General features: G+C 38.5%; 2 protein-coding genes across 4 annotated transcripts in view; one reads left to right on the top strand and one right to left on the bottom strand.

Annotated features, from left to right (window-relative positions):
* Positions 1-1,297: 1,297 nt before the first annotated feature.
* NDUFC1 (NADH:ubiquinone oxidoreductase subunit C1) lies at positions 1,298-4,878 on the bottom strand. The gene is made up of 4 exons (XM_054563071.1): positions 4,770-4,878; positions 4,120-4,223; positions 2,642-2,721; positions 1,298-1,421 (listed from the first exon to the last, which is right to left on the bottom strand). Exons 1-3 carry the CDS (start codon positions 4,834-4,836, stop codon positions 2,662-2,664), a joined length of 231 nt encoding a protein of 76 aa, XP_054419046.1. The 5' UTR covers positions 4,837-4,878; the 3' UTR covers positions 1,298-1,421; positions 2,642-2,661.
* Positions 4,879-9,155: 4,277 nt separating this feature from the next.
* NAA15 (N-alpha-acetyltransferase 15, NatA auxiliary subunit) overlaps positions 9,156-22,384 on the top strand; it is a 64,667-nt gene continuing 51,438 nt past the window's right edge. For 2 of the 3 annotated variants that reach the window (XM_054563050.1, XM_054563041.1), the window contains exon 1: positions 9,441-10,026. In XM_054563050.1, coding sequence (XP_054419025.1) covers positions 9,706-10,026 — 321 coding nt within the window. In that variant the 5' untranslated portion in view covers positions 9,441-9,705. The other variant, XM_054563059.1, reaches the window with a different exon arrangement.

Below are 22,384 nucleotides of genomic sequence, written 5' to 3'. Positions count from 1 at the left end.
CATGGGCTAAAATCAAGGTGACAACAGGGTTGTATGACCTTGACTTTTCCATTCCTTGGCTCCTGGTCCCCTTATATCCTCAAAGGTATCAATGGCCTCTTGACTTCTTCATACTGCTTCACTCACTCACACGCCTGCTTCCTTCTTCCATTTAGGACCCTCCTGATTACAGTGGGCCCAAGCTAATCCAGGATAATCTCCCTATTTCAATGCCAGCTGATTAACTAACATAATTCTACCTGCAACCTTAATTCCCCTTTGCCATATAACCTAACATGTACCCATATTCCAGGGGGTAGGACATGGTTATCTTTGGGGGTCCATTATTCTACTTACCACAGTGACGTTGGACAAATCATTCTTTGCCTTTGGTTTTGCACTTGTAAAATTATGAGCTTGGTATGCATGACCCCTAAGGTCCTTTCAGCTACACCGGCTAGGACTCCAAATTGACAAAAGTTAAGTTACTCTTGTATCTGGTCTTTCACTGAATTTGGATTAAAGAATTACCCAAAATAATGTAACTATGATTTTATTTTCAGAAGTGACATCCCGAGGTAATGACAAGAATCTCCCACAATAAGTGTTGGCCAAAACATACATAAAGTCAATTATAAGGCAATAAACCTTTCCACTCAACATCAGAATGGAGACAGAAATAATGAATTTTTAAATGTATGGTATACTAAGTGTTTAAATTACAAGTTAATGGTACATAAACAAGCTTTAATTGATTCACAAGAAAGAGTTTTGATGAGGAATAAATGAAGTGTATTCTAATTTGTGTCTATTAACTCTTCCCCTCCTCCTTTCTTTTTTGAAACAGTCAGGAGTTTGCTATTCATTGGATGAAAGTAATATTAGTAAAAAGGGACAAGAAGCTTGCGTTGCCACAACAAGGCATCCAAGTGAAAATCATTCAAAATCAAATGGAGTGAGAAGAAACTCTATCTAATAGGATTCAACTTTACTTTCTCACTTAACCAAAAACGATTCCTCTAGAAGAAAAGAGTATTTGGATTCTTTTGTATTTAGATTAATAAAGTAGTTCTATCACCCTGATACACTAAAAAATAAGTGTTTTGATTAGAAGTTAAAGGTTAATATAAGGAACAAATCCTTCTGCAGTCATTTTTTAAATCTATCTCCTTAATAGGTTTTCTTACTGATGGGTCCTTAATTACCACTCACTATGTTATCAGATGGTGCATTCCATAATGAAATATGTCTAATATATACCTTTGAACTGACATTTTCTACATATTGTCACAATATATGCAATGTGAATACAGAAATATTTTTATTTTCTTCATTTAATGATGCAAAACACAAGTGCTAATAACATATATTCACATATAACTTTTCTCTCACATTTACAACTCAACAGACTGGAACGGCTTTAATTGTGATATGGAGCATACCTATAATGAAGAGAAAAAAAATTAAAACTATAGCATTAACCAGCAGAAATATTAAAATCAGACCACTGCAAATAATTCACCTTAGAGCACAAGGCAAGTCTAGAAAACAAATCCACAAAGAGCATCAACCCCTCATTTTAAGTTATAGCAAAAAATATTTTATTTGAACTACAAAAAAAGAGTAGCAAAAGCATTTGCTTTTGATTCAAATATTTCATTTTTATCTCTTGATTGGCTGACTGAAGTAGTGATACGAACAAGGTGACGTGAAAAAAAATTAAAAATTTTGGATAATCAAACCCTAATAAGCTAAGTTTGAGGGTTAATATGGGGGAAAACGTATACATTAATGATTACTATTTTACTCAGCAGATATAATTATTTATTTAATCAACCTAATCTACTGAAAATTGAGGTTTTCAGTGTGATTTTTTATTTTATAAAAAGATTAATACAGGATTTCTTTAAAAGATTTTCAAAATTATTATATATATGTGCCAGTGTGGCTCAGTTGGTTGGAGTGTTGTCCCATAGCCAAAAGGTTGTGGGTTCAATTCCCAGTTAGGGCATATACCTGGGTTGTGGGTTCAATCCCTAGTCCGGGTGCACATGGGAGGCAACCAATAAATGTTTCTCTTCCTCCCTTCCTATCTCTCTAAAAGCAATGAAAATGTCCTCAGGTGAGGATTTAAAAAGAAAAAAAAGAAGTACATACACATATGATAACTTATCATAAGTGCCATGAAGGCACTGTGTATAGCCCTATTAGATTTAATTAAATAATATGATTTTGGTTTCATTCTTTTTAAAAACATTTCCATTTACTGATTTTTAGAGAGAGAGAGGGAAAAGAGAGAAGCACTGATTTGCTGTCCCACTTCTTTATGCATTTATTGGTGGCTTCTTTTATGTGCCCTGACCAGAGATTAAACCCACAACCTTGAGGTATTGGGATGAAGTTCTAACCAACTGAGCCACCCCACCAGGGCCTGGTTTCATTTTTAAACATAATTGTCTTTCAACATAAAGCATAATAGTTATAAATGATTATGATAAGTGATGCTAGAGCCAAGGTATTAAAAATTCATAATTGTGTCACAGATAGGAATATAGGTGCTAAAAAGCATAAGCTTAATTTAAAAAAAACAACCAAAATATATTATTTAAAGAGTTCAAATTAACTTGCAACATCTATTCATTCTATAAAATTGCATACTTACTGTATTAGTATTTAAAAACTTTATTCCAACCCATTTCTTCTTTTATACTCTAAAACATCGTCACTATGTTGCTTGATGAGCTAGATGAAGGTAAAAATTAAAATTATAAATGTAATATTCCTGGAAGTTAAAGAGGAAGATGCTAACTAATATTTATATTTTGCAAAGGAACAAGGATAGATTTAAAAAATTATAACTATTCTAGTTAGAAATAAAAAGCTAGGAGATGCAAAAGTCCAAAAACTATGAAAAGTGTATGCTTGTTCATTACAATCTGACATACTCAACTTGACAAGGCAATCCGTAAGAATTTAAATTTAACTTTTGCCAAATAAATTACTTCATTCAGTGGGTAGTTAATGGGATGTATTACCACAGAAGGGCTAAACCAACACAACAAAGCAGGACTTGCTTATTAGATGGGGTCCAGGCTGGGTGGTGGGTATTTCACTTCTAACCTTAGAAATTTGATACTATGAGTGAATGAATAACCCCAACACCCACTATATGTGTATTAACTAGATGTCACAGAAGACAGCCACTGTTTTTAGAACCACTGTCTGACAGAATATACAACTGGAACAATGGTTGATACAGGATGACATTCACTGCAATTAAAGATTTAATTTCTTTTTTATTTTCACTTTTAAAAATAATGAAAAATAAGAGTTAAATAAAAATAATGAAAATATAATCATTATATTTTTTTCCATTACCATTTAGTCCCCTTATACCCTCTTCACCCCTAAAGATTTAATTTCAGTCAAGAGCTCTCAGCAGCAATCAAACTCCTTTTTAGGAAAGCTTTAAATGATGAAGGTATAAATTGGTCTCGTGTAGTTGGCTCTGAAGTTACAGAGAACAGCATTCAGCAAACTAATTTCTCCAAGTGTTTTCTTCATCTGTTAAAGGTCAACAATAACAGTACCTACCACATAGTGTTGTTGAGATTAAACGAGTTTTTACATGTAAAGCATTTGACATATTGTAAAGACAAAAAAAAAAAGGCTGCTACATTGCTACATACCTATATATACTAAGTACAATTTCGAGAACAATGTGTTATACAAACCAATGATTAAAATCTCACGTTTTGGAAGTCTAATGGGGTTTAATGTATACTAGCTTGTTCATTGATGGTTTGTCCTTATGGCATCTGAAAAAAAAGTGCTTTCATAAAATCCCAAGCAATCTCCATTCCCATTAAGAAATAAAATAAAGGATAACATGTAGTAAAAATGCCATTTATGACAAAACCATGCTAAGTAACAATGAATGACAGAAATTTCAGCTTCATCAAATTTTCTGGATGCCCATGAAATTGTTAGTCCTTGGGATTTCCCTCACGGAGAAATATGTCATGAGCAATTATATCCCTATGCTACCGCAGAGGAGATGAGCTCACAACATTCAATCTCACGCTGATGCTTTTCCTCCCCGCTGCGTTGGGGTCACACGACTAAGGAAGTACGACTTACACAGATCCACAAGAAGGCGGAAGTGCCCAAGGTCAACCCAACTTTGAGCCAGTCAGGTTTGTCATGTAGCGGCTCCCGAACATAGAACTTTGACCGCGCCGGCGCTGAAAGGGGACAGAAGGTCTGTAAATCTGTAACTTAGTCGCCTTGCTGGAAAAACACCTAACGTTTCACGTACATTATCGCATTTACTTCTCCCTTCACCTTCCCCCCACCCCTTAAACTGCCAAGGAAACAGTTTCAAAGAAGTAAGGTAACACGCCCTGGATCACCAGCAGAGCCAGACCGGTCGCCCCTGGCCCCTAGGAGCCTTCAAAGCCTCGTTACTGGCTTTTGCGGACCCCTCGGAAGATTCGGGAGTGGGCGTCTAACAAGCGCCCCCGGGAGGGCCTCCCTTCCTGTGAAGAGTGGGTCGGAAGAACCCAAAGTCCCTTCGCATAGACCAGAGGGGTCGGGTGGCACTCAGGGGAGGGTCGGCGGAGGGCGATGGGGAGCCGAGTAAGGGGTGGAGGTAGCCGTGGGCTCCGGCCGGCGAAGGTCACGGCAGGACGAGCCCGGGCTGCAGCCGCCCCCTGCTCCCGCGAGCTTAGTTCACCCTGGTAAGGGCAGGCTGGGAGGTCGGATCGGCCTGCACAAGGAGGAATACTCACAGCTGCCCGGGAGCCTGGCCGGGGCCAGCAGCCTGGAGAAGGACCGCAAAAGAGTGGACGGCACCATCTTGCCGGGCCGGGCTCCGCCTCCGCGAGCCTGGCGTCTCCGGGAGTCCTCACCCGGTCGAGCGCCCCCTGGCGGGTGGAGGCGGCTCCGCAGCCGCGCCGCACAGAGGGTTTAGCTCAGAATCGCGGTTAAAAGCAAGGTTACTAGCAATCTTCTGCTCCGTCTCCTGTCTGTGAAATGTGGGGTTAGGAAGGAAATGATTAAAGGAGTGGGTGATGGGGAAGGAGGCGGGGCGAGGAGGAGGTAGTTTATCCTCTTCTCTCTGTCCTCTGAGAGTTTATTTCAGACCCTTTCCCTAGGGACACTCATCGAGAGATTTACTAAAAATCTACCATCAGGGGCCAGAAAACTGAAAATGAAGTGTCGTGTTGGATAATAACTAGCATGTTCACTGAATTCTGTGTTGTCGGTACTGTGCATTAATGCATCATATGGTTTACATGCATCGTTTCATTTCTTCTTCCCAACTACCACATGACATGTCAGGATTATTATCTTCAATTCATAGATGGAACTCAAAGAAGACAAGCTATTCATCCAGGCTGACGTATCACACCTCTTACTTGGAAAGGCTTCTTACAGTTCCTGAAGTCTGTTTACTCGTACTATCATAGTAAAGCCTAACAACCCTGTCAGGAAAAGAGAATTCTTGCATTTTAAAAGAAGTGTCTGCCCTGTTCAAGATCATCCAGTTGGGGGTGGTAAGATTCAGATTGAGGTCTTCTGATTCCAGAGTTAGAGATCCTCCTTAGCCCATTCAACAAGGCTGGAACAGTCTCCTAAGGCCCTGAGCTGAAGGGCAGGGTTCAAAATGCCATTCATTTCTTAACCTCTCTGTGCCTCAGTTTTACATTTATAACATAAAACCTATCCTATAGGGTTGTTGGATGGCTTAGTTTTTAAACTACTAGTTTTTGCCTGTTAAAGACATTGTACTGATCAATAGATTTTGTTTTTCACAGTTGGACCAGATACTTGTGCATTCAATTCTCATTTTGATCTGATGTCTAAAGACCTTGTCAAAATATGTATAGATAAAATTTTAATACTTTAATCCTTTAAGCCTTGTGTCACTTAGGCTCATTTTAAAAGCAAGATAAATGTTTACAAATCCCTTTTCCTTCTATATTTTAACTATGTTACTGGAAAAAAAAATTTAACTGAAGAGTAAAATAGCTGTATTATGCTTTCTGGTTCACTTTTACATGTAACTGATGGCTACATAGATTGCTAAATTGTAAGTCACTATATAGTTTGTAACCTAGTTTGAGCCTCCCGGACTCATGCTCATGTAAGCAAACTGCTCAACTAATATGCTGACTCAGTTGTTGGTTCTCAGCTTCGCCTCTTCTTGTCCACTCAGCAACCCTTCAGCTGTATCTCCTTTCTACACCATCCCTTGGAAACTTGTCCTGACACAGCTTTTGCTAGTATCCAACAAGTTGGAACAAAAGCCATGGTTTAGTCAGAGTATACAGAGCCAGAAAGCAAATTACTAATTTCAGTACTGCTATTGGAAAAGGTTGTTTTGTTCTGCTGGCCCCTGGAAGCTTTTACTGGTGTATATTTTGGGAAAGTGCTGAAGTATAAGCACATTTCTCTCAGTGTGTTAGAGCTCATGGAACCCTACCCTTGGAGTAGGCAGCTGTAGGTGAAAACACATCTCAAAAAGAATTTCAGTGAAGCAGTTCCAACCAGAGCTAATAGGTCTGATATTTTTGGTAGAAGTTGCTACATGACATTATTTAAGCATCTCCAGAATTTGAATGCTAAAACCTTATTTATGACCCAGGCAAAGGGAGAGGAGATTTGTATTAGCAGCTGGAAAACCAGAGTTTTAGTCCATCTACATATCCCCTTTGTGGAATTACAGTTTGCAAGGTACATGCTTTACTTTTTAATTTTTGGTTAATTGTAGGGGGAGGTGGCATTTTGACAGTCATATGCCAGTATTTGGGGTCAGATGAACTCACCACCACCGCCGCCGCCATCTCATCATCATCTAGCCTTGGCTATGTTAACTTCCTGCATAGCTGTCATTCACAGCATAAACAGAATCTCCATCTGTCAAATAGTGGTGACCTATCAGAGCAGATATTTTATTGTTGGGTTCATGATATCAGTCACTGACTATGTGGTTCAACTGTTATCTGTATTCGTAGGTCCATTTTAACTAGGATATGATTCAGATAAATGTTGACTCAGATTAGTATTCACTGAATCTTAAAAATTGGTATTTGTTACCAGCCAAAAAAGTGTAACGTTTGCCAAACTATATAGCTGGCTCAACTATTTAGGTGCTTAGCTTCTGGTGGAAACTAATGTTTCTTTCAAAAACCAGAACATTTCTTCCCCCAGGGGGAAAACAGTATATTATTTACAGGGGAAATTTAGAAAACCATAGCAAATAATATGGCTATAGGGACTTCTGGATATGACACCAGTCCTAACCCTAAACCTAAACTGAACCCTAACTCTAAACCTAAATCTAACCCCAACCCTGAAACTAATCTAATTCTAGCCCTAAACCAAAACCTAATCCTAAACATAACCCTAAACCTAAACCTACCAGAACCCTAATCCTAACCCTACCACTAACCATACACCTAATATTAATCCTAAACATAATACTGACCCTTAACCCTAACTCTAACCTTAAACCTAATCTTAAAGAAAATCCTAAACGCAACACAACCTGAAGTTAGACAGTCTTCCTATCGTTTTATTGTTCAGATAGTCAAGACTTTTTAAAAGGGGGAAGTTAAGTTCAAAGATTACTACAAATTAACAACTGTTTTTATGAATTCTAAGTTTGTTCTAAGTTTTATTTTTTAAGAAAAGTTAAGATTAAAAAACTGGCCATATTCTAAAACAATTTTCTTACTGAAACTTTTGAAGAGAGATCACAGAAACTGAGGAGATTCCAGGATTTGACTACTAAAACGTTATTTATGACCCAGGTAACAGGAGAGGTGTTTGAGATAGCAGAAAATCCCAGCATTAGTCCCAGATTTTTCCACTGGGAAGCATTTTACTTAACTCACACCTTCCAGACAGGGTTAAGGAAGAAGAAGCTGAAGCCAGTAAAGTATCTGGGCAAATAAATTTAAAAGAGGAAGGCCACAGCACATATTACTTAATGATTCATGATGCAAAGAATGCTATGGATCAAATTCAGGAGAGAGGTAACCGAAAATAATCACGGATAAAAATGGCTCATACGATGTGAAAAACTGTAGATCATCAATGGAATACCACTTTTAAAACTTACTTCAGGGGGGTGGGTGGAGGTGGAATAGGGTAAAAGGGTGATAAATGGTAATGTAAAAATACAATAAAAAATGAACTAATAAAAAATAAGTTTTACTATGATTGTTAATGAAATGACATATATGTGGAAAAGGCCCTAGTAGGTATCTAGTCTGACCTTGCCTACTGCAGTAGTTTCCTAGTATCCTTGACAGCTACCCTTATAAGGCTTCTGGTGATGAAGAGAATTTCTGGTGATGGAGTTCAAAGAGTCACAATGTAAAGCACTAGCTGGAAGCCAGAGTCAGGGGAGTCAGTGTCCCTAACTCTGCTGCCCCAAGGTGACTCAGACAGTTGTCAACCTTGCCTTGTATGGTCTCAACAATGAGATAAAAACACACACTTTACATTCAGATGCTTCTTTGGCAGTGCGAAATGACACTTTGGATCTGGCTACCTTTACAGGTTCATCTTAGGGAACAACTTAAATCACTGGGACTCCAACCAAGGCCATTTAATTGCTCAAGCTCTTTCACGCTTATTAGACTCCATTACGCACCCTCCTCTCCGTATCTGTTTACAAGTCCCCCACTGGCGTGAAGCCTTTTTCCTCTCCCTCCCGCTACTTAATTAGGCACTTTGTCTATGATCAAACACAGCGCTTCTTGAAACCACTGCATTTTACCACTGCAGGCTCGAGTTATGATCAGTCTGGAGAGTCGATTCAATGAACGAAAGGCCATTCTAGCAGCGGGAAGGCTATTTTTTAATGCAGAGGCGGTCGGAACCAGAGTTGACCATCCTGTCCTCATTCCCTCGCCTCCTCCGAAACACTAAGAACCGACAGGGTGGGCGGGGCCTGCCGCGACCCTCGGAGCTCCCGCGGCCCGTCGGCTCGTCTCCAATTTACCCAGCAAGCTCCAGGACAGAAGAGGTGGGGAAAGGAGGTCATCGCGCCTGCGTGCTAGGAGGTGTGACCCGGGTGCGAAATCTCTTCGCGTCCGCCATTTTGGCTGCTTCTGTCGGTCTTTTCAGTTACCACGTGAACCGCCGACGGAGACCCGTGGTGGGAGGGGGGGAGGCGGCGGCAGCGTTAAGTGAGAAAGGGAAAAAGACAACGAGGGGAAGGGGGTGTCGGGGTTGGGCGACGCTGTGACACCCGAGGCCTGGTCGTGGCGGTGGATCGGGGCAATCAAGGCTGAAGAGCCAGGGAACGGCGGCGGCGGCGGTCGGACAAACACACTGACCGAGCCGGGCGGTGGCGGGAGCAGCGGGAGGAGCCGGAACGATGCCGGCCGTGAGCCTCCCGCCCAAGGAGAACGCTCTCTTCAAGCGGATCTTAGTAAGTGTGAAGCTCCGAGCAAGCAGTGGGAAGGATTCAGCCGGTACCGGGGCCTGTCACCCGTAACCTCGGCCCGACGGGCACCGAGCCACCGCGGCCCGGGACCCCGCCTTCCTACTCCTAGTCAGGCCGAAGGAACTGTCTCGTCCCCTCCTTGTGGTTCCCACTTCGGCCCGTGCGCGGGGGACCCGAGGCTTCCTCCTTCAGTCCCCTTGCTTCGGAGGCCGTGGTTCCGGACTAGGCCCTGTTCTCCTAGCTTCTACTTTGCCGGTTTTCGTATGCCCCACCGAGCGAAGGGAGGAGAGGCCCAGCCATTAGGAGAGAAGTCGGCAATACGGGCAGGAGCCACGGCCCGGGTGGTGCGGGAACCCTGCCGGCAGATCGGGGTGGTACCCTTGGAAGGAACAGGTGGTGCGGATGCGGCACAGCTCATTCATTGCCCGAGCGCGGCTCTCCCTCCGTCGTCTGTCCCTCCCTCTTCCTCTCCTCTTGGGATTCACCTGTCCCCGCCCGGCCCGGAGTCACTGAATGACCTGAAAGGAGGGAAGGAAGGAGTTCAGAAGAGAAAAGGAAGCTTTCTTAACGGCTATCCCCTTTTGGTCAGTTGCATACTTGAGTCTTCAGCTTCTCGGCCTCTCTTTTTAACTCCTTTCTAGAGCAGGGAAGGGATATTTATTTATTAGTTTGTGAGCGGGAAACAGCCCCACCCCATCGTTCTCCCGGGGAGGTGGGGCACATTGCGTGGGGGCGGTCCGGTAGGAAGTGAGGAATTAAGAGCTTTTAGTTCAGAAGTTACAGACGAGGATTTTTCTTACAGACTAAAATGCGTTAACATCGATGGAAAAATTTAGCAGAGAAAAGAGAATATAAGAACTTTTGAGATGAGTCTTTTGACACTAACTCATACTCAATTATTTCTTACGTTTCGAATGTGTGCAGTGTCTTTTCCTTTCCTTTCTTTTGGGGGGGGGGTTCCATAAATGCAGTGATGTTTGGAGGGACTGTTTACATTGTAAAATATGTCTCGTCGCCTTGGCGCTATAATTAACACATTGTAGCACGTTTTTTGTTTGGCATTTAGTATGTGGGTTGCCTCTTTCGTGCAAACATTTCTTGTGAAAGAATTAACTATTTGCCAAACTTAAGACTTAAAGTTTGCAGTGTGTATATCGAAGTGTTTGCTTTTTCTCTTACAGTTTAAATTTATTTCACTTGTTTGAAAAGTAGAGCAACTCTGGGGATCCAGTTTTTCTAGAAATAAGAGAGTAATCCACGTTGAACTAACTTTGATTTTACAAAAATATTCGTATGACTTACAGATTTAGTTGATTCATGTTGAAAAAACATCAGAAAGTCACATCCAATACCATGTAACTCTTAGCTTCCTTGAAATCCATATTGCCATTTTTTTTTTAGGACTATTGGAGTGTAGGTGGGAATATAGTATAGTTTTGCCATAACAATTTATTTTTAAACTGTTTAAATGACTAATTGGTATGTAGATTCAACTATAACATAGTTGAAGAGTAGCAGTTTGTATTTAACCTTCCCCAATTCTTTCTTAATTTTTAAAAAGATTTTATTTATTTATTTTTAGAGAGAGGGGAAAGGAAGGAGAAAGAGAAAGAAACATCCATGTGCAAGAGAAGTTGGGGATGTGGCCCACAGTCCAGGCAGGTGCCCTGACCAGGAATCGAACCAGCGACCTTTTGCTTCACAGGCTGGTGCTCAATCCACTGAGCTTCAGCGGTCAGAGCCAGTTCTTTATTTTGAGAAACTGCAAGCTAAGAGGAGTACAAAAAGCACTTGTAAACCCTTTACCTAGATTTAGTATTTAACATTTTGCTAGATTTGCTTTCTTTTCCCATGTGTAAGAATTAAAAGTGAGTTGCAGACATAATCATTCCTAAATGCTTCAGCAAGCACCTCCTAAGAATAAGGTAATTGTTCTATAAAACTATAATATCATTATTAATCATACCCTATTATTGTTTAATATCCAGTTCATATTCAGTTTCTCCCAACTGGTAGGGTAGCACTTTAAAAAAAAAAAATCAAACTTTGTTGTTTTGAGATAGCTGTAAGGTCACATGCAGTTTTAACAAAGAGTACGTTGAGATACCTCGAACCCATCTAGTTTCCACAGTGCTAACGCCTTGTAAAACTGCAGTTCAGTATCATAATGTTGATAAAATCTGCCCGTCTTATTCATGTTTCTCCATTTTACTTGAGCTCATTTTGTGTGTCCCATGCAGTGTGACACTTGCGTAGATTATATAACCACCACAGCAGTCAGTATACAGGACAGCTCCATCAGCACAGGGATCCAGGACCCTGTCAGAACCACAGCCACCCTCCCATCCTGTCTGCCCCCAGACTCTGGCAGCCACCACTAATTTGTTCTCTCTTTCTATAATTTTGTCATTTCAAGAATGTTTACTAAAAAATATATAACTTTTTAGGATTGTCCTTTTTTATGCAATGTAGTTCTCTGAGATTCATCCAGGATGTTGGGTTTATCAATAGTTTGTTCCTTGTTATTGCCGAGTAGAATTCTGTGATAAGGATTTACCACAATTTAACTTCATAGAATAACAACTTTTGATTAAGCATCATTAACAAATTTTTTTGGTAGTGATAGTGGACATTTAGATAAATTGCTAAATTCAAATTGCTAAAGGATTAAGGTGTATGGAGAAGAAATGTGAAAATCACACTAAATGAAAGAAAAGGGGGATATATGTCCTTAATTGTTCTCTTACATTGAGAATGAAAAAAATATTACTAACCAAAAGTAAAACCCCTTTTTCAAAATTGCTTCTGCTTCTTCAGTTGTTAAAACAGTTAGTCCTTTTGACTGTAAGCCTTTTTTAAAGCAAAAGTTGGGCATACTCTAGCAGGGGTGTCCAACGCATACGTCCCAGGATGGATGGATATGAATGTGGCCCAACACAAAATCATAAATTTACCTGAAACATTATGAGATTTTTCTGTGATTATGTGTTGCAATGTATTTAATGTGCGACCCAAGACAACTCTTCCTTCAGTGTTGCCCAGAGATGCCAGTATGACCCCTGCTAATGCCTTGTAATCAAGCATTGCTGAGTTCGTATGTGTAGTAAACTGAGTAAGAAATGAAGTTAGTTTGTGTTTTAAAAAATTTGAAACTTCAATTTCAAAATAATGAAGTATGTTTTTTGCCTTATTTTTTTCAAAGAAAACCTGATTTACACATTAGTTTGCAAAAAATTTCACTTTCTATACTGGATTTGCCTGGCTTTTTTTAGTCCAGTTGATATCTAAAATTTAATCTTGTTGCATATTTGGCTCATCTTTTTTTCCCACATTACTGTTTTCTGACTATAAAACATTGTCATAAGTTGGTCAAAATGTCCTCAAAATGTGTTTTGTTTATAATTTGTCTAGCAAAAGGGCAGGGGATGAATTTAATGTGATAGATGTTATGTAGGAGTTTAGTTTAAAGAAAAGATGTTTGTGTTTGCCGGAAGTAGTTTTGTGGGGTTTTTTGTTGTTGTAATTACACACTATTTTAACAATTTGAAAAAATAAGTCATTAAAAAATTACAGCGTTGCCTACTCATGAGGCTATTTGTTCATGTAAATAGTTTGAGAGGTATCACCAGATTTTTATACCATTCTCAGGATGTAGGTGAAGGGTAGGAGAAAAGTGGTTGTCAGCAAAAATGCACACCTCTTTAGATTCTAGCCCACTTGGAAAAGTTGGACATAACCCTCTTGCCTAGCAGTCAAGTGTTGCTAGGTTGGTAACTGTTGCTGCTTTTTTTTCTTTAAATGTTAATGTAAGCTGTAAGAAAAACATCTAAGTTGGGAGTCCTTAAAATATTGTACATCATTAATCTATTTTTGGACTTTTGCCTGAATGATTTATGCTGTTAGTTTAAAGTCTAAAGGACAACATTTTCCTTTCCTAGAAAAGCGGTAAGAGAAGTAGCTTAGCATGGTGATAATATTTGTGATTTACTGAAAACTTAATATCTGTACTGCAGAATACAACTTTCTGTGGTTCTGCATCTGTTCTGTCCAATATGATAGCTGTTAGCCGCATGTGGCTGTTGTACATTTGAAAAATGGCTAGTGGGGTTGAGGAACTGAATTTTTAATTTTAATTCATTTAGTTCAAATAGCCACATTGTGAAGGGTTAGCATTCTGGACAGTTAAAAGACAGTTTCCAAAGAAGCAGACGTGGTGCCCTGTACAATGAGAGGGCTGAGGAGCTGCTGGCCAACTGGCCTTAACTGAAGGGATCTCTTTGCTTAGTGCACATTCTCTTATCTTTTAAAATAATTCTGCTTCTGGCAATGCAGTTCTCAGCATTGATTCAGGAAAACGTTTTTTGTTCATATTATGTGTTTTTGGACATTTAAAAAACTAGGTCATATAAGGGATCATATGCAAAGGATCGTTCAGAATTTTCTCTCCCAGATACCTGCATGGCTCATTTCTTCTCTCTTAGAATTCTGCTCAGATGTCCTCTAAATGTTACATATAGAGGCCTTCCTTGACCAGGGCAAGTCCTCCTCAGTTCAACCTTCCTGCTTTCTTCCTGCTTTCTTTTTTCTCCATATTATCTATTACCATCTGACATATATGTATGCAAGTAATTTGTTTATCATGTCTTGCGCAATTAAAATATAGGTTTTATGAAAATAGGGACTTTGTTCTGTTCATTGCTAGACCCCTATTGGTTAGAATAATGTACCATTACAGAGATTTGAGAAATACTTTTTGCGTGAAATGAGTGTTGAAACAGTGACTACAGGGCAAGGAAGAGCGAGTTTTGGATTGTGTGCTTGCGTACCGACTTTTGTAAAAGGGAGTGAAGCTGCACCTTGGCTTTGTAGAGTGCATTACTATATGAGGTAATTGTAGGATATCAGGCAGAACCTGTATTGCCTGGTAAGAACTTGGGAGTTTCATTTATGAATGAATCATAGTATTAGTTTGTTTACATGGCCTTTCTCCCACCAAAAAAGCATAAGGGGAAATTTGATTTTTTAAAAATTGTTTTAGCATCGGAAGAAAAATGGCATTGGGATTGAATGAGGATGTTTGTTGTGAGGAGCTGGCTGAATCAGATAGCAAAGTTCAGTCATCTGTAGTTTCATAAAGCTCTACAACTGGGTCTGACACAGTCAGAGATGAGGGCCTCTGTATATCCCATTATGAATATAAAATGTTAGAAGGGGAAATTTTTTTAGTTTAGTGTTCCTTTGTGAGTCATTTTGAGAAAATTTTAAAAATCAAGTTGAATTCTTCGAATTTGGAAAGATATGCTGGAAGCCGGGGTGTCAGAGCAAGCCCTTTAGCTGCTCAGTGAGCCCAGCCAGCCATCAACATTCACACCTGAATACGCAGTAGCCGTATTGAAAGGAGAAAACTTTGATTCTTAGTGAAAATTGTTTTGAGAAGAATATCCTTTGCCAGTGCTAATGGCAAGAAGAGCAATTGAAGAGGTTTGAGTGATAGCTCTTAGAGTGTAAAAATTAGGGTGTGAAGGAGAAGGAATTTCTTGCTGAGACTGTATCGACTTTGGGAACTTCCCTGGTATGGCTGTGCTCTTTCAGGATGCACGCTGTACAAACCCGTGTGGAAGTTGTAACTTAAAAAAAAACTAGTTTAACTTGTTGCATATGGTTTTTCCCTATTAGGTAAGCAGTGAATTATATTGTTCGCTGGTTAGTTTGGAATTAAAACAATTTCTTAAAATTTTAATTTAATAAAAGCAATCTTTTTGGCTATTTAAAAGGAAAAAATTGCACTGTAGAAAGGAATGAGAGGTTAATGTTTTTATTACCTGATACGCTCTATTCCACTGAGATTTTCTTCGCTAGGTAAAATAGGAACATATTTTCAGTTGATATATTTTGAAATTCCTACTAAAACCTTCTGAGGAAATTGTAATATTTTATTAAATTGCATTTATTGGGGTGACATTACTTAATAAAATTATATAGGTTTCAGGTGTACAATTCTAAAATACATGAACTGTATATTGTATTCTGTGTTCACCCCAAGTCATTTATCCCTCTGTTCCCTTTTCTACCCCCCACACTCCCTCTTTCCCTCTGGTAATCACCACACTCTTGTCTACGAGGTTTTTTTCCTTAATCCTTTCACCTTTTCATGGAACCCCCCAAATTTCCTCCCCTCTGAGACCTGTCAGTCTGTTCTCTGTATCTGTCTGTTTCTATTTTGTTAGTTTATTTTGGTCATTAGATTCCACATACAAGTGAGAGTATATGGTATTTGTCTTTCTCCGGCTTATTTCACTTAGCATAAACTCTCCAGGTCCATCCATGCTCTTGCAAAAGGTAAGATTTCATTCTTTTTTATGGCCAGGTATTACTCCATTGTGTAAATGTACCACAGCTTTTTTATTCACTCACTTGATGGTCTGCTTCCAAATCTTGCTTATTGTAAATAACACTGCAGTGAATATGGAGATACATATATTCTTTCAAATTAGTGTTTCGAGTTTCTCCAGATATATTCTCAGAAGTGGACTCACTGGGTCACAAGTGAGTGGCTTTACCAGTCCACAGTGGCTGCACCAGTCTTCATTCCCACCAGCAGTGCGGGAAGTTTCTCTTTTCTCCATGTCCTTGTCAACACTTGTTTGTTAATTTATTGATGATGGCCATTCTTACCGTTGTGAGGTGATATCTCATTGTGGTTTTAATTTGTATTTCTCTGATGATTAGTGATGTTGAGCATCTTTTCATATGTCGTCTTTGGAGAAGTGTGTATTTAGGTCCTTTGCCCATTTTTTAACTGGATTGTTTGTTTTTTGAGTGTTGAGTTTTACAAGTTCGTTATAAATTTTGGGTATTAACCCTTTACCAGATGTATCAGAGAATATGTTCTCCCATTCAGTGGGTTATCTTTTCATTTTGTTGGTGTGTTCCTTTGCTGTGCAAAAACTTTTTAGTTTTATGTAGTTCCATTTGTTTATTTTTCTCTTGTGTTTCTCTTGCCTGCAGAGAGATATCAGGAAAAGATACTGCTATGAGCAGTGTCTGAGATTTTACTACCTTTGTTTTCTTCTAGGATTTTTATGGTTTTGAACCATAAGAAGTTAAGTTAATAAACTCAATTTTGAGTTTATTCTTGTGTATAGTGTAATAAGGTTGTCTTTCTTTTTTTTGCACATGCCTGTCCACTATTTCCTAAACCATTTATTGAGTAGACTATCTTTACCCTATTGTATGGTCTTAGAGTCTCCTTTGTCAAATATTAATTGACTATAAAGGTGTGGGTTTATCTCTGGGCTCTCTATTCTGTTCCATTGCTCTATATGTAAAGTTTTTAAAAAATCTTTATTGTATTTTTTCCCATTACCATTTAGTTCCTTTATACCCCCTTCCCCCAGCAGTCACCACATTGTTGTCCATGAGTCCTTTTTCCTTTTTACTCAATCCCTCAACCCTCTCACCCCCCACCACTAGCTGTCATCCTCCTCTCTGTGAGTCTGTCCCCATTTACCTTGTTTGTTCAGGTTGTTCATTAGATTCCACATATGAGTGAAATCGTATGGTATTTGTCTTTCTCTGGCTAGCTTATTTCACTTAGCATAACGTATGTCTGTTTTTATGCCAGTTCCATGCTGTTTTGATTCCTAGGGTATTGTTATATAGTTTGATATCAGGTAACATGACTCCAACTGTGTTCTCCTTTCTCAAGATTGCTGTGGCTATTCAGGTTCTTTTGTGGTTCCATATAAATTTTTGGTATATTCTAGTTCTGTAAAATATGGCACTGGTATCGTGATGGGAATTGTATTGAATCTATAGATTGCTTTGGGTGATATGGACATTTTAATGATGTTAACTCTTACTATCCATGAACACAGTACACGATTCCACTTATTTGTATCTTCTTCAGTTTCTTTCTCAGCATCTTATAATTTTCCAACTACAGTTCTTTCACATCCCTGGTTAAATTTATTAGGGTGTTTTCTTTTTTGATGGAATTGTAAATGGGATTGTTGTCTTACTTTCCCTTTTTGATAGTTCATTAATGGCATATAAAAATCCAACTGATTTCTGGATATTTATTTTGTATCCTGCTACTTTACTGAATTCATTGATCAGTTCTAGTAGTATTTTTGGTGTGTGTGGAATCTTTAGGGTTCTCTGTATACAGTGTCATGTCATCTGCTTTTAATCTTACTTTGAAGCTGGTGATATTTGTAATCCTAAAGATTCCATTTGATTTTTTTTGTAGAGAGATTATTTAAACATTTTTGTGTGTCGTCTGTAAGTTGTTTTATCTGGTTGTGCATAAAAGGAGAAATGAAAGTTTGCTTTTAAAAATAGAGATCTATGGGAAAAAAAACAACCTTAGGGGTCTGTTTTCTGCTTCCACACGTGGTTGTATTTCCAATTAAAAAAGAGTTTCCTCCTTATGATAATGGCTTCCATTAATATGGTATTTTTCTTATTTTTCAGAGAGCTGTCCTGGAGATTACGAGATAATCTTTTATTATCAGTGCTTGGAAACTGAGACAGAATCTTTAGGAAAGGGGAAATGAAGGAAACTGGTATTTATTGAACATCTGTTTTGAGCCAGACTTTATGATAGATCTTTTTTTACCATTAGCTTATACAAACTTTGCATCATTCTTTTGAGGAAATTATAAAAAATATAGCCAACACTTATATTTTGATTACATTGTTGAAAGTATATTTCTAATTGCTTTATATACAGTCAGTTGTGCTATATCAAGTTCCTAAAAGTTACTGTGCTATGCAAAATCATGCAATTAAAAACCACCAGGCTTGTGGGAGAGTGGGATTGGGCACACGCTAAAAACTTAATTAGTGATATTAGAAACAAAGATAAGAACCTAAGAGAAATGATGGCACAGTTTTCGCGTGGCAAATAGCTAACAAAGACAATGTAAATACTGCACTTTGTCCTTGGAAAGACCTGAAGTTTGCTAGTGGAAGTAGGTGTCAGAAGGATTGCAGTATGTCAGTTATTGTGTGTAGTGAAGGAAGGAAGGAAGGAAGGAAAGTTAACTGAAATCTGAGGGAAACTTAACACCAGAGGTGGATGGGTAGGGGCCTATACCACACCAAGTAGATATTTGAGGTGTGTGTCCATGCCTATTTGGCTCCTTTCAACTGGGTGCAGTTTTCTCTGTTCACCTAATATTTCTGGTAGACAAAATCCCACAGAAGCAAATACAGTATTTGAAACTTAGTATGCTCAAAATGTTCCCTAATCAGTCGTGCTGGGGCAAATGTGTATTTTCAAAACAAGCATAGCAGACTGACTATACATTGTTTAACTCAGTGATGTAGAGATCACACAGCTTGGGTTTGGGGTAGTGGCTCCTTCACTTTGAAGTATGACTGGATACTAAGTCAGAACTTTTTGATCTAGTACCTGAGATAGTGTCACATTATTTGTCATCTTAGCCACTGCTGCTAAGGAGACTTAAACTTCTTTCACCATTTTGTTAGAAGAAACTTTGTATTTAGACTATCAAAATTTCAGGCTAATTCTAAAGATTTTTGTGGGGAGACTAGTATTTTAAAAGCAAGGAAATAAAGTGTCACGCATTTATTTAATTTGTGTTTTGAAACAATTTTGAGGCTCACCTGGGTCTCCTGGTGTGGAAAGAACCATGGAAAGGTCCTGGGTTTGAATCCTGGCTGTGCTTTCCTTTATCCCTTACTCTTTTTAAGACTCAGTTTGTAAGCCTGAGTTAAAAGAAAACAATACTTTGCTAACCTACCTCACTGGTCAGGTAGGGAGATGTGTATGAAAGTGCCTGGCACATACTAAGGCATGCGCATTGGTACCTGCTCTGTTGTGAGTATAGTTGGAAGAACTTTACCTTTTCATGGAATTGATCCATATTCGTTTTGTTACCGTTACCATGTGTCTTATATTCTATTTGATATTTTTATGTATTTATATTTTTGAAGCTTTATATTTTTGTTCTAGTTACCTTTATATTTATACCTTTAAAATTTATCTTAGTCCTTTTTTAAAAAATTTAGGCTTCTATTATTAGATATATTAGCTTTACATTTAAATCCATGGGGTCTTATTTTTTTTGTGTAAGGCAGTTAATGAGCTTATTCTACTTTTGTTTTCTCTTCTGACTTTTAAACGCTATAAAAATAACTTCTTTTGTGAGAGCATGTTATTTTATGTACTATTCTTCCACCCTCATCAATAGCTTTGTTTTAGATTTAGTTCTATAATTAAATACAGGTAATATTCACCAGCAGTCCATTGGCTGAAGTTGCCCCGTCATTCCATGGTTGGATGAGGCTGTTGTCTAGTAGAGCTTCCTCAGCAATGCTTGTGAAAATCTCTTGAGTTCTTATACGTTACAACACATTTCTTATAGCCTTGATATTTGAAGGACAACTTGGCTGGATATAAAATCCTTGACTCATATCTTTTTAAGTTTCTTGAAGATACTGCCTTGCTGTTGTTATATGTTGCTGACGCCTCCCTGATTTGCTTTTTTTTGTAGATGACTTGGTCTTTCCTTTTGGAGATTTGAAGGGTTTTCCTTAATCTCCTTAATCTGTAAAATGAATTGATTTTATAAAATATGTCTCTGTCAATTACCCTAGATTAATTTTCTCTGGAATGTTGTTACAGAATGTAGATTAATGTTTTCTTTTATCCTTTTTTTAAAAAATTAAAATTTTTCCAATTACAGTTTATATTCATCATTATTTTGTATTAGTTTCAGGTGTATAGCATAATAGTTAGACAGTCATACTTTACACAGTGATTCCCCTGATATTTCCAGTACCCACCTGGCACCAGACATAGTTATTACAAAACTTTTTACTATATTCCCCACCCTGCGCTATACATCCCCATGACTGTTTTCTAATTACCAATCTGTAGTTCTCAATCCCTTCACCTTTTTTACCTAGTTCCTCCAACACCCCTTCTCTCTGGCAACCATCAGTCTGCTCTCTGTGTCTTTGAGTCAGTTTCTGTTTTGTTTGTTCATTTATGTTGTTCTTTAGATTCCACATATAAGTGAAATCACCTGGTATCTGTCGCTTGACTTACTTGGCATAATATCTTTTAGATTGATGTTTTTTTTTTTTAAAGACTATTTATTTTTAGAGAGAAGGTAGGGAGAAGGAGAGGGAGAGAAACATCCACGGGAGGTTGTCTCTCATGGCCTCCTACGGGGGACCTGGCCCGTAACCCGGGCATATGCCCTAGACTGGGAATCAAACCAGCGACCCTTTGGTTCACAGGCCAGCACTCAGTCTACTGAGCCACACCAGCCAAGGCTCTTTTAATTCAAGAATTATAGTTTTGAGTATTCTGTTGTTTTATTCTTTGGTGCTTCTTGCCTATTGGATCGTCTTTGATTTTCTTTTATATCTATTTTCCTTCAGTTCTTCTTTATTTCTCATTTGAAAAGCATTCGTATTCTCTATCTCTTGAGATTATGTATCTTGTAATACAGTCGTTATCTCCAAGATGATTTTGTGGGTGTTTTTTTGTTTCTTAAGTTCAGTCTGTCCCTGTTTTACATCTTCCTATTGTTTGTGCACTCTATTTTAAATTTTGAATATTGGATTATCACTAGGATTTTTGGTGTGTTTTTTATCTGCCAAAATTTTTTTCACTTCTTAAATTCCATATAAGTAACTTTACATGGATGCTGAATTCTTTTTTCTGTTCAGTTTACTTGTGATAGATTTTACGGGACCAAGCATATAAACAATTTAATTTTTGGAGTGAGGTTTGGGTAGCTTCTTTAATCTCTTGGTTCAAGAGCATGCTCCCTTTTTTGCTACAATGAAATGCAGTTTTTAAAATAAGCGAGAGCAACCCTGCCTCTCCCCACTTTTCTCAGTTCTCTTTTACTTCAGTAGGGCCTTTATCTTCATTTGCCTCCTTCTCCACAAGCCTTTAAGTGACACTTCTTCCTCCTAAGGCGCCCCTTCCTTCCAAGCTGTGCCTTGCTGAAACTGCCACCTTTGATGTTACAGACTTTTTAAGCCTCTTCTTTTGGCTCCCTTAGTAGCCATTGCGCTCATACATCAAGTCTCTCCTACTTCGCCTCAACAAGTGGCCCTCTCCTTGCGAGGCTGGATCCTAGTAAATGTTACATGTGTTCAGTCACCACTGGGACCTTGCTGTAGTGTTCTTTTGGACAGCTCCCATTGGAGCTTCTGGTCTTGGATGCTTACGCACTTACATGTAAATTAGAGTTTTTAGTCGTCTGTGTCCTTATAATGCCATGGGTGATTTTATTTGCTGTATTTCGTGGCCTGTACGGTTTTTATGAGGATGTGTAGAGTGTTTGGAAATTAGGGGCAACCATTATCCTATCAGGAATTCATTTTTGTTTTTATGTGCAGTGCTTGAAAATACTAGAGTTTGCTTTAAAATAATTTGTATTTCAGGTTTTATATAATTGAATACTTGGTTATATATCTGTTTTTGTGTCTCCACGGCCACTTCATTGTATTCTTCAGAGTCTTCTGTGAGCACTTATTATTGAGATAATTGTGAGGTTCTAATACACAGCTGCCTCTTAGTTATATAAGGTCCAGCATAAGTAAAACCTGCTTGAGTGTGGATGGTAGGGTGATAATATGAGTATAATAATTTATAGTTTTAATTTAAGCATTTCACCTAAAATGTCATATGGTATGCTTAAGTGTAATATTGTTGTTACAGAATTACATGCTTATGGTTTTGTAATAAAAAGGGGGCGTTTTTTGTGCCAAACCTTGAGTTTCATTAAATTTTGTTCTATTTCTAGCATCAGAATTCGTCCTTTCAGCATTCCTGTAGCAGAATTCCACTCATATTAAGCAGGAATCATAAATCTTCCTTCAACTTTTTAAGTCACATAATTTAATGCTGAAAAAAGAAAGATAAGATAAAATCTGGAACATTTTACAGAT

This window comes from Pteronotus mesoamericanus, unplaced genomic scaffold (assembly GCF_021234165.1).
Source record: "Pteronotus mesoamericanus isolate MK-2021 breed Mesoamerican mustached bat unplaced genomic scaffold, CSHL_Meso_final contig_163, whole genome shotgun sequence".
NCBI lineage: Eukaryota > Metazoa > Chordata > Mammalia > Chiroptera > Mormoopidae > Pteronotus > Pteronotus mesoamericanus.
Note: the sequence above shows the minus strand (reverse complement) of the source record. Positions and strands in the feature narration are given on the sequence as shown.

Coding starts and splice junctions, on each gene's coding strand:
- NDUFC1 (XM_054563071.1), bottom strand. CDS start 4,836: ATGGTGCCGTCCACTCTTTTGCGGTCCTTCTCCAGGCTGCTGGCCCCG. Junction 4,224..4,769: donor GGCCAGGCTCCCGGGCAGCT/GTGAGTATTCCT, acceptor GTCCCCTTTCAG/CGCCGGCGCGGTCAAAGTTC. Junction 2,722..4,119: donor CCGCCTTCTTGTGGATCTGT/GTAAGTCGTACT, acceptor ACCTTCATCTAG/CTCATCAAGCAACATAGTGA.